Genomic DNA, 12,008 nt, shown 5'->3' on the forward strand with positions numbered 1-12,008 from the left:
TGAAAGTGCATCAATTTCTGTGAAGGGTGGCGCACAATAATATGCCAGTATGAATGAATCTTTGGCGTCGGGGTATGGATATTGACAGCTTATGCCCAGTTTGCCAGCGGCAGGATGAAGATGGTTGCCACACGTTTTTCAAATATAAGCACGTTAGGCAACTATGGCGTGCTGTAGGGATGGAGGATGTACGTCTGATGTGTGAGCAGCTGCACAGTCCTACAGAAACAATCCAATTTCTTCTACAAGGCAGTGAAGAACAGAAGGCCAGGTGTGTAGCTCTTTGTTGGTCATGGTGGAATGCGAGAAATACGTTCAGAGAAGAAACAAGAAAGATCGATATAGACAGTCTTGTTTGGCAGATAATGAGTAAAGAAAGGGGGTTCTTGCAGTACTTTGGTAGTAAGTAGCAGCCCAAGCAAAATACGGAGATATTGTGTAAACCACCGCAGGACTACCACAAGATTAATACCGATGGCAGCTATAACAGTGGCAATGGATCAGGTGGTTGGGGCTACGTGATCGTTGCGGGAGCTGGTGGTATAGAGCACGCACATGATGTGCTGCATACAGAGGTTGAGGCATGTGTCCAAGCAATACATAGAGCGCATGAACTTGGCACTAGGAACAGATACTACACTTTTGGTCCAGGCGATCAAGTCGTCAACTTATGATCTGTCCCCCAATGGAGTGCTCTTTAGAGAACTTAAGTCTTTTGTTTCGTCAAACTTTATTTTCTTTCACATTAATCATTGCCCACGGGCAAGTAATAAGGTAGCGGACGCTATTGCGCTGTATCGAAGATGGTGCATGCACCCCCCCACCGTATGGTCGGGTGATGTTCCTACCTCCGCCCAAGTTCATGTTGCCAGCGACTTAGCTTGGCACGTTGAGTAATGGAATGCATGGTTCCAGATTAAAAAAAAAAAGAGTTAGTTCCAATGTTTACCCCTCCTTTCGTCTTTTTTGACAGGGATTATCCCATTTAAGCGAAATTCATCCATCTTACCCTATTTAACCAAAATATATGCCAGATTTTATCCCTCTTTAGATTTTTGAACATTCTGTCAATTGATTCCCACATAATTTGTAGGCGTTTTTCGATTCGCTTTGGTTCGGCTCCAAGCGCTGGAGGAAAATATCTTGAGCTACTCCTCATTTAGACCCCATCAAATCGATCAATTCCATCCACTTCTCACCCATGCTACTTGAGGAGAAAGGTGTGGCTGCTCCTGGGTGCACCTACACCCGCATGAACAGTACACTTGAAAAAAATATAAAACAAAATGCAAAAAATGCAAAAAAAATGACATCAAACAAGATCAAAAGTTTTAGCTTTCCGTAAAATTTCATGAACAAATAACATTTGAGGAGCCCCAGCAAAAAAAAATCACTCCTGAAAAGTGAACAAAACTTTGAACACAGATTTTGTTATTTTTGCTGAGGGCTCCTCGAATGTTATTTGGTCACGAATTGCAAGAAGCTAAAACTTTTGATCTAGTTTGATGCACTAAAAAAGTAGCGCGCTATAGCGCCGCTAATAGCACGCTATAGCATATAGAGAATTGTATAGCTAAATAAATCAATGTACAATGCCTCGCTAATAGCATGCTATAGCGCGCTATAGCACACTAATAGCATATTTTGAGAGGCCACGCTATTTTCTGTAGCGCGCTATTTTTTTCATTGGTTTGATGTCTCAAAATTTCAGATTTTCCCATTTTGATTTGTATTTTTTTTCAAGTGTACTGTTCATGCGGGTGTAGGTGCACCCGGGAGTAGAAAACCCAGTCTCTATCAAACATGTTATAATTTGGAACAGAGAGGAGTAGTATCACTATTAGCCAGCCGTAGACTTATTAAACCAAGAGATGCAGCGGATAAATGTGTTGTCACGTACTGCTCTCGGTGAGGGAATAGATCGACGTCCATGGGCAAGCTTCACCGTTATCATTTTACCAGTAGAACCCGGCCCTGCCCTGCCCTGCCCTTAATCGGGGTCGTAGCTAGGGAAAAAATGAGCAAGCTGCATTGCGTAGTGCTGCAATTAAGCTCACCAACAGCTTCCCCATAGGAAAGGAAAGATGCTAACCGATCGAAGTTTCACCCTTCATGCATGCAGTATCATGCAATGGAAAGATGCTAACTGCATCTGATATACTTATATACTACTCCATCTATAAATATGTGTAGCTAGCTTCCATCTGTCTCGGCCGAGTGAGAAACTGAATTGCTTCACCGATGCAGCAACTGCTGAGCAGTCTGCATGCCTCCTCCTATGCCAGCAGGCGCTAGAATTTGGATTGCTAAATTCCAGCATGCAGTAGGTGAAAACTTCCCCATAGGAAAGGAAAGATGCTAAACGATCCAAGTTTCATCAACTTTCAAGTTACTGACATTAACATGGAATGGAAAGACGCTAGCTGCACCAGATATATGTAGCAGGGATACCGCGCCGGGAATTACTCCATGCTTCCATCTGTGTCTAGCTCGGAGTGGGAGTATGTAGGTGATCGAAACTGAATTGCTTCATCGATGCAGCAACTGTTGAGCAGTCTGCATGCCTCCGCCGGTCCGAGCAGCTAGCTAGTTCCACTATATAAGGAGCTGCTACAATGCATGCGCCACGGTGCACCCTGCAAAGTCTTCTCAAGTCCGTTCTCTGCTGGTGGTCAACTGGAAGGCCATATCGTGCTCTCTGCTGCTGGCGAAGCAGAACAACGACGTGTGGGAGGGGAGCAAAGAAGCCACCAAACTAGGCGACCCTGACGACGGCATCGGGATCCACACCAAGCAGCAGGCGATTGATGCTGTTCTCGTCGTGCTCTGGCCATGGAAGCAGAAGTGCAGCAAGAAAGTTACGTGGCTCGTCTAGATGTTCGATAGCCACGAAATGAAATACGTGCTGTACCACTGTAACAGGATGCATTCATGTTCAGATGTGATCCCACACCCTACATGTAATATGTATACAAAATGCATGCATGTTGTGGTTCAACTTGAAATGAAATAAACGCAAATAGCGCTACATGCATGGACACTTCTTTTGGTGTGTGTGTGTGTGTGTGTGTGTGTGTGTGTTGGAAGTAACTCATGGTTTCCACTACCCAAAAAAAAAAACAAGATTCAAGGGGACGTGAAGGACTATGACGAAGCAGTCAGCAAGGGAAAAGACATGCCTCGGTTAATTAGAAAGCTTGGAGTAGCACACAGCATCAATCTGAGCACAAATCTTCCCCAATTCTCCAGTTGTTGTTTCTTCTTCTTGCACTCCAAGCTTTCGATCCAGTCCGATTTAGTCTCTAAACTAGTGCCAACAATCATACCGACGGCAAGGAGACATTATACAATCAATCTGAAATAACTATAACCACCGGATACCAGAAAGAAAAGAATCATCTTCCAGCCAAAACCTTGTCGTAGAAAGGAAAATATTACCGCTTTTCAACGGAATAGTAACCACTTGTTTGAGCATGATGAAGCACTCTAGCTATCCTTCATGTGAGCATGTCGACTCCCAGAACAAACTCTTTGAACCTGGTTATGCAGCCCATTGCCCGGTTGAATTCGCTGCTCTCTAAAGCAAAGCTGAACCGGCAGTAGTCCGGTATCCCGGTCCATTTACTACTGCTTATACACAGTCCAGTGGATCTAAGAATGGCTTCCCTGATGTTGCAACCATCGAGCGTGCCTTCAAAACCTTCAGTCTTGAATGATTTGCCAATGTAGGCTGTCGGTTTCGCCAGCATCGAGATACCACCATGACAGCCAGGAACATCCCAGCCACAGCTCACAAGTGTCTGTTCATTGCATAAAAAAGAAGAGCATGTCAAAAATTGCCTCGCAAACTCTACAACGCGCAAATTCAAGGTCCTCACAGCCAGTTGTGCAAAAGTATGTCTAGCTAACTGCATATTACCATTTCCTCCTCGAAACAGGCTTTATATATTAATAAAGCCATACGACCGAAGGTATTGAGGAAATCCTCAGAAACCAATCAAAACACAAAAAACGACAAAACTAGCCAGAACCGCTAAAAACCACCACTAAATGCCTCCACGAGTCGCCGAGAAGAAGCACATAGTACTCACACTCATCGGCGACGCCCCCAAGAGGGTCACGACATGAAGCACCGCCGCCGCCGTGTCCACCGAGGTAGACAAAGGATTTCACCCTAAGTGTCGGAGGGCAAGGAGAGGACCAAAGCGGCGCCCCAAGAGGAACGTAACACCCACGGGCATTACCGCCACCGGCACCAAGGCTCAAAGCTTTCGCTCAGCCCGACCCCCCTACCACGTCGTGGGAACAGGGCACAAACCCCTCCCCGTCAGGGACCCACCACAACAAACCAGGAACTCCAGATCCCACGACTACCACTGATCACCCACCACAGCGCACCTCGCCACCCACATGGCCAAAGCGCATTGCCAACACCACTCACCATCCAAGACTGCCACCACGGAAACATGAGATCGCCACCAAAGGAGCACCTTTGTGCGGACATCACTGGCATAGAGATGGATCGCATGTCCCCGAGAGGAGAGACCTCCGGCAGCAAGGCCCAATCCCGCCTGGATCTAGCCCTCTGACCGACGATGCGTCCAGGAACGACACCCGCCGGCGACACCAGGCGGCACGCCTATGAACCCCCCTGCCTGTACGCTGCTGCCGAAGTCACCGGGCTACCCCCGACCGCCAGCCTGTCATGGTTCCTCTCGCGCCGCCCCTCTAGATCCGTCCGGCACTGCGTCAAGGACCATCGTGCACCAAGCCGGTGAGGAAGTGACCCGTGCCGCCCAACACTGCCGCAGCCACGATCTGGATGGGACCATCATCCCTAGCACGCCACCGCGCCGCCATCACCAGCTTGACCCGCAGAACGCCGCCGTCTGTCAAGCTCCGCCCGCCACAGCCTGCCACCGCTCGCCCAGTCCCGCGCGGGCCGGGACACAGCGGCCGCCAAGGAGTTCCTCCGCCCACAGAACTAGGGTCGCCACGAGAGAGCACCTTGCCGCCGCCGTCGACACGGGCTTCGCCCGGCGGCATCCTCCGGCAGCGACGCGAGGGGGGGAGGGGATTGGGGGCAGCACTAGGTTTAGGTCGAGTCGCCCTGGACAGGTACGACCTAGGTTTTTTTTTTTTGCCCGCATATTACAATTTCTATGGAATAGTACAGATCAAACTGATTTTTCGATGGAATGATTGCCAACATGAACTCAAGTTACTCAGATTACACTAATAAGGTTCTGCCAATCTTTCTATGTGAAACTAAGATCTGAAGGGAGTACAAATTTAAGAGGGCAGTTCAGAATGTTACAAAAGGCTAACCTTTGCCAAGTGGTTGGCACGATTTTTCAGTGTCTCCTTTTGCTCCATGATGAGATTAGAGAAGTGTTGATCCCTCTTGTTCTTAAGACCCAATAGCTTTCTGAAAGTGTACTTCAATGTGCTATGTGGCTGACTCAAGTTTGCAAGATTATGTTCAACGACGGACAGGTCATTGAAAATTAAAAACCCAAAATCAAGGCCAGTCGCAGTCAGCCCAAGGGACAGCTCTCCGAGCATAAAAGCTGTGAATGGGGGATCTAAGCAAACATTATAAGAAAATCTTTCCAAATTTCTCCAAGCCCAGCGGTCGGTTTGGAACTCCAGACCAGAGAAGGAGGTATCTATCACTACCCTAGCTCCATGCATAGCACAAATAGAAAGCAGATCTCGTATCTCCTTGTCACTGTACAGGAAACCAGAAGGGTTAATTGTAGGGCCAGAAATATAGACCCAGGCCCAATTTTCTTCCTCGATTAGAGCTTCGTTTAGAGCCATTGGTTCAATCTTGAATCCTGAATCTGAATTTGTTGGAATGGTCGAGATGTTTGCGTTCATAAACTTTGCTGCTGAGACATAGTGCCCATTGGTGCCCAAAGGGAAAAAGAAGGTACCTTGTTCTTGCACGCAGCAAAGAACAAGCTTGTTGAAGAGTGCAACACAGGTGCTTCCATAGATAATTTCCATACCAAAGCCATCTAACCTGTCAGCATAACGGTCTCCTGGGAAACCACCATAGCAACATTTCACCAGCTTTTTAATGCCGAAATGAACATCAGTTTCAGAATCCGTGATGTTCTGCCTAACAAAACTTTCAAAAATGGAAGTGTTCACCACAGAAGGTACTGGCAAGAAGCTGCGGTCTAGATCCATATGAATGATACTAGATTCCTTGGAATCAGGAACGAAAAATTCAGCTTCTTTTAGGGTTGACATAGCTGAATTAGAAAATCCTATCATCTTCTGAGGTATCACTTCTGCAGGTTGTCTCTACAAACGAGCAAGGAAACATCAAAAGCCTAACCGAAAAATAAACATTAAGGTCAAAAGATATTCCATAGGCCCCCTTTCTTTTGAAGTGTGATATTCCATAGATACCAGGGCATATTATTATTATTACTCATAGTTAGACATCATGGAACATAATCAGTCATCCTACTAATATATTTAGCTGTTCACTCTGAGTACCCGTTATCCAACTAAATGGCTGAGTTATGCTGAGAGGAATGTCCACTATTGGCACCATTAGACAGAACAGTTTTCCATTATCATGAGGATGAGTGGAAAACTGGGGGAGTTACGTCATGATTACCTCTCGCTGTGCATGCCGGTTGTCAATTTGGAGCGCCAGTAGCTCGCGAAAAAGACAGCCATAATATTGCTGGCTGATCACAGAAGTATGTCCTTCCAATAGCTCAATAGTTTGTGACAATGCCTTATAGACAGTTTCATCCTCAGATATGGCAAAACCAACTTCCAGATCAGAATAAACCTGCACAATAATCCAAAATAAGGTAGAGCACATGCAGATTAAAATATTTAGGAAGTTTCTAAAGTAGGTGTAAGAATGCAGAGAAGTTCAAATACAGTGTAGGATCGTCTTTAATGTATAAGACCAACCATCGATCACATATACACATCCCCCAGTGGGGTCAGGGCGTCAGGTTGAGACACATAAGGTATTTAACTCATCATAATAAATCGTAGTTAAAAGGAGACATGAGAGATCAATCCACCATGGAACAAAATTGATGTGGTAAAGTTATAGGCACCTGATCCTTTACTAGACCACAGAGTATAACTGCATGCGACGGTAGGGTGTTCTCAGCAAGATACTTCAACACACCATTAGAGTTTGGCGGGCTAGACAACTCCAGATGCTCTGAAATATCTACGAACAGCCGGGAACCAACATCTCTTGTTGCACTTAGTATATTCACTAGAGCAGCACTCGTGATAGCCTCAAACTTAGCCAGGCCAGTAACAACCACCTGAGGCTTCAGTTTCCTGATCAACTCAATCAGCAGATCTGATTGGCGTGGTGCTGCAATTGCAATGACTGTGTCTTTAGCATGGTTACAATCTGCTCTTCCCTGAAATTTTAAACAGAAGCATTAACATCAACATTCTTGAATCATCATATTTTCTTCACCTAAAAGGCATGTTCTCCATTATTCCTGTCAACAATTTTTTTTAAAAAAGCAGAAGAACATTGCACCATTAAGTAGTACAGACTGGGTGTTGCACTACATTCACAAGCTGCATATGCATGCATGGGCCACACACAGGGAGTACCTCAATTGCTGAGGATGTTAACCATTGTTTCGGCAAGTGTCTGGTCAGATGTTCATCCACAATTGCAAGCGCCGGTGAGAACAGTCGAAGAGAAATTTCTATGGCAACAGCACGAGAAGGGAATACAGCAACATTCTGGTGCACCAGAAAAAAAAAGGAGGATCATATGAAGCACATGATAGAAGCGGCAAATAAGTTGATCCTATGAATTTCTGGTATAAGCGAACGCAACTAAGAAGCCTTACATCAGAAGTTAATGGGATGTTGTAGTAGCTCTTCATAAAGTCAGCAACAAGATTCCGGAAGTTTAAACATCCAAATGGAGGCTCACAAGGATTGGACTTATTCTCTTTCAAAAAACTAGCAAGGTATACTAGGAAGGCCATTTTTTCAGCAGCAACCAAATCATTATCAAAGGACAAATCAAGGGAGCTGCTGATTTCATTGAACCCATCTTTAAGAATCTCAAACAATTTCTTCACCTGAAAATCGTCTGAATTAGTACTACTTCCATCACTGTATTGTTTACTTTACAAATCTAAAGAGAGTGTGAAGGAACCTGAATGGGTTTGTGAAGTTGACAGCCATACACAGACAAAGCATGTGAAACACGGCCACCAGATTTCATGTATGCCTGGGCTGTGCGTGCAGAGACAGACTGATCCCCGACAAGGTCCATAAAAAATTCAAATTGATGTGGGCTGTTTTGTTCAATTTCAACTAAAGCTGAAATATCAGTGTCGGCAGCCTGGAAAATTATCAACTAGTTGGTGATGATCCCAAACAAGAATATCAAATTGTAATATGAAACTATGAGGCGAGAAATGGAAAATCTATGCCCTACTAAAACCAGAACATAATGCTGGCATGGAAAGATTTCCTGGTTTCACAAAATTGATACCTGCATAATTTTTGTTTGCCAGAGCTTACTGATATGGAATCCACGGCGTAGAAATAGGCGTTCACAGACACCTTGACCTGGTCGGCCTCCTATGTTGAATATCATGATACCCATAGGCTTTATGACAGCTATCCCTTCTTCAACTGCCCGAGCAATCAACCCGAGGCCAAACTGGTCCTCAAAAAAACCCTGGAGGTAAGAGATGCAACAAGTTTACAAACATAACAAATAAGCACAAGGGAAATGGAATAGAACATTCAGCCATCATATGAAACATTGTCTTGATTAATACTATGTGTGCATCATGTCAAATGATGATGAAATGCTTAGCAACTGACAAAAACTTCTATTTATAGGGATCAAAAGAGATATGTTGCAAAAAAATGAAGTTGTGCAAAAGGTGGAAGTCGAGGTGAGGAATTTCAGACATGGAATACTGCCAAAAGAGTTATTCTAGTATCCAGCATTTAGCCTAGTTGCCCTTTTAATGTAGACTGCCAGTCCTGTCCTTCCTAACCATCCAGTTAAAGTGTTAAGCTGATTATGATACTTGTGGGACCAAGTTTTCAGTACAGATCCTATATTATTTATAAAAATTATTTAATTATATCAGAGCTAGCAACACATGCCTACAAGGAAATAGCATACACTCCTAAGACATTCTTTTTTCTTATATCTGGTTATATACAAAATGTAGTTACTTCAAAGAGCAATCAAGAAATAAGTTCACTCCAGCTAGAGAATCGACATGAAGACAAATCGCCATTGGTATTAGGTAAACTGAATGGAATAAGTTCAACACATTACACATGTCAATACATTTTCCTTAAGTGGTAATCATGAAGAAGGTATATCTCTACTTACCTGAAGAGCACAGTAGTTGCTCAAGGAGTACAAGAACTTCTCACTTGAATTTTCAGTCATAATCTTTGACATTGCCTCTGGATTGGGGTTAAGAATCTGAAAAGCAGATTTCGAGAGTAAGCAATTTCCTTCGGTTCTGGTCTACTATAATTTCCTTTCACGATACAGTAATAACTAACCGTACCTGTGGTATGCAGCCAACAATGCAATCAAGTTCTATCTTGTTATCTATACAGTATGAAAGAAGATCAGATTCATGGAATTCAACTCTATCCAGCAATGTTTTTCCCTCCCTGTCATAGACCGGGAGACCATTGTCGTCTAGGGCATTCAAGTATAGATTTATCCATGCAATCTTGATGGCCCTTGGGTTAATATCCAGACCATAGACCTGCAAAGAAATAAACAATGCTCAGCTTGGGTTCTGACAGAAACAACGGCTGGACTATGAAGGTAATAATTAGCTGCTTGCAAATTAATTTGATTGACTGACATGTGCGGATCAAAATCTAATTGGATGTCATTTCCCTCTTTCCTGCTTTAAAGGACACACTGCTCAGTTCAAGAAAAAAGGACACAATGCTCAGCGTGGTTTGAACAATGTGTGGTATTAGACTAGATCCTTGCTCAAAATTGAATAATAAATGCTCGGTAGATATTATTTTCCTCAGAGGTACCAAAAGTGGTATATCATTATAGCAAAGTAAATGTATAACTGATGTGGCTCCCACTTCTGTAGCAACGACGATAAGATAAATTATTGACAGAACTAGAGAAAACCACCTTCAAAGGGGACAACTTCTCTGCAAGCGCAATAGATATCCAACCACTGCCACACCCCAGCTCTCCATACGTCTTATCCCTGGAAGTGGAATCTTGATGCTGATTAAGGCCCTCATAAAAAGCGAAGGACCAATCTTCAGGAGTGAAAATGCTAGGTATCTCCATCATTGTTAGCTTCGTGCTTTGCTGGAACCCTAGAAGCAGCTGCTAAATTAGAAGAGAAAAATTGATAGTAACACTCTCCAAAGTATGTAGGCTATGCCCTATTTATTTTTCTTACTGCAATAAGTTTGATTGCTGCAGTTAGGATTGTTCTGCCAAAGATGAATTGTAAGAAGAAAAATAGATAGCATCAACCTCCAAACTCTGCAGCTTACACAAAAGAATGAAAAAAAATGATGCTTAGAGGCCATGAAAACATTTCTCTGAGTACCATTTGACCAATGCCTTGCTGTGTGCTAATCTCATGTGAACTTCCGTTGATCCTCTATGACTATCAAACTTCCACAAGAAAAGAAGGTGGTCACATTGAAGCCATATCTTTGAATGCAACTAGCTCCCACAAAAACAAAAAACAAGTGTCTGTTTTTGGTTCACTTTCTCACACACATAAATCTGGCTCCAACTAGTCACCAAAAAAAAATCTTGTTCCCACAAAAATAAATAGTATATCCATATATTTCTAAACAACATATAGGGAATCTCTGTAAAAAAAAGTGCTAGGGATCAGATACACTAACAGAGTAAGCCTCACACAAGGAGGCACATCACATTATGTGCAGTACCGGATTCTGAAGCAAACGCTAAAAGTTAAATAAATCTCATCAAGTAAACTATGTCAGACAGATCCGGAGTGCCATTGTTTCCATTTTATATGAGCACCAAAAGTCCAAAACAGAGAGTGTGAATTATTCAACAAGCGAGACTGACGTGTTCCCTGCATAAGGAGCAGGGGGATCAAGTCTCTGCGCAATTACACACTCATAATCTCACACACAGTTGCAGTCGAGGGACACCTAGCGCTTACATTAATCAGCAGCATTATATTTATAGGCCGCCACATGCCCACATGGTTGACACTCCAGTGGAATCGCCCACGCGCTTTACCTAAACACTACAATAACCCATAGACGTGGCCATTATAATTTCGACGGCCAGACGGCCGATTTCCGCGAAAGGTGATACGTTTGCGGAGAGGACTGGGGTGGGGGGGCGACCTCGGATGTGGGGGTCGACGACGACGTCGCGGAAGTGGAAGGTGAGGAAGCGGTGCTCCTGCCCGGCGTCGAAGCGGCGGCGGACGGCGCCGAGGAGGCGTCGGGCCGCGGCGCGGGAGGCGCGGGCCTGGAGGCGCTCGAGCACGGCCTCAGCGGCGGCATACGCGGCCTCGCCCGACGCCGCGCACGACGACAGGAAGGCGTCCACGTCCTTGCTTTCGTCGTCGCTCGCCGGCGCAGCCATTCGCCCTGGTTGGCCTCCGTCCGAGAGGAGGGGGAGGCGGGCGGCGGCGCCGATCGTGGTGGCGGACGAGTGAGGTGAGGGGCAGAATCGTAAAATGGCTGCTTGGGGAGGTGAAACCCCCGTGAGACAGTGCAGACACGACTGGACTGTCGTCGAGCCGTGGTCAAGGTCAACTGCAGAAAAATGCGTACCCGGTTTGGTCGCTCGAGTCAACCGGTGGTTTGACATCCGCATGCTACTGGATTATAACATGTTTTTAGAGCATCTCTAACATACCCTTTTTTTTCGGGATAAAGAAAGATTTCTATTAACTCAAGGTGACAAGTCAGCCACTACCAGTTTTATTACAATGTCGCTCATAACCGAACCCAACCAAACA

General features: G+C 44.8%; 1 protein-coding gene across 3 annotated transcripts; it reads right to left on the bottom strand.

The window, feature by feature from the left end:
* Positions 1-2,321: 2,321 nt before the first annotated feature.
* LOC125550642 (methionine S-methyltransferase-like) lies at positions 2,322-11,751 on the bottom strand. Of its 3 annotated transcripts, none has more exons than XM_048713681.1 (12): positions 10,449-10,759; positions 10,169-10,362; positions 9,570-9,776; positions 9,386-9,481; positions 8,522-8,710; positions 8,180-8,368; positions 7,866-8,102; positions 7,621-7,755; positions 7,098-7,418; positions 6,638-6,817; positions 5,329-6,315; positions 2,322-3,800 (listed from the first exon to the last, which is right to left on the bottom strand). In XM_048713681.1, exons 1-12 carry the CDS (start codon positions 10,579-10,581, stop codon positions 3,498-3,500), a joined length of 3,171 nt encoding a protein of 1,056 aa, XP_048569638.1. In that variant the 5' UTR covers positions 10,582-10,759; the 3' UTR covers positions 2,322-3,497. The 3 variants fall into 3 exon arrangements, with proteins under 3 accessions (XP_048569638.1, XP_048569637.1, XP_048569636.1); XM_048713680.1 differs by lacking the exon at positions 10,449-10,759 and adding an exon at positions 11,386-11,687 and having other exon boundaries at positions 2,323-3,800; positions 10,169-10,372; XM_048713679.1 differs by lacking the exon at positions 10,449-10,759 and adding an exon at positions 11,386-11,751 and having other exon boundaries at positions 2,326-3,800.
* Between the last annotated feature and the right edge of the window lie 257 nt (positions 11,752-12,008).

Source organism: Triticum urartu, chromosome 4, assembly GCF_003073215.2.
Source record: "Triticum urartu cultivar G1812 chromosome 4, Tu2.1, whole genome shotgun sequence".
NCBI lineage: Eukaryota > Viridiplantae > Streptophyta > Magnoliopsida > Poales > Poaceae > Triticum > Triticum urartu.

What these genes read in the sequence shown, in the direction of transcription:
- LOC125550642 (XM_048713679.1), bottom strand. Translation starts at nt 11,629, where the DNA reads ATGGCTGCGCCGGCGAGCGACGACGAAAGCAAGGACGTGGACGCCTTC. An exon ending in TTGTTGGCTGCATACCACAG is followed by an intron (nt 9,482 to 9,569) that starts GTACGGTTAGTT and finishes TCTGCTTTTCAG; the next exon opens with ATTCTTAACCCCAATCCAGA. An exon ending in GCAACTACTGTGCTCTTCAG is followed by an intron (nt 8,711 to 9,385) that starts GTAAGTAGAGAT and finishes TCTTACCTCCAG; the next exon opens with GGTTTTTTTGAGGACCAGTT.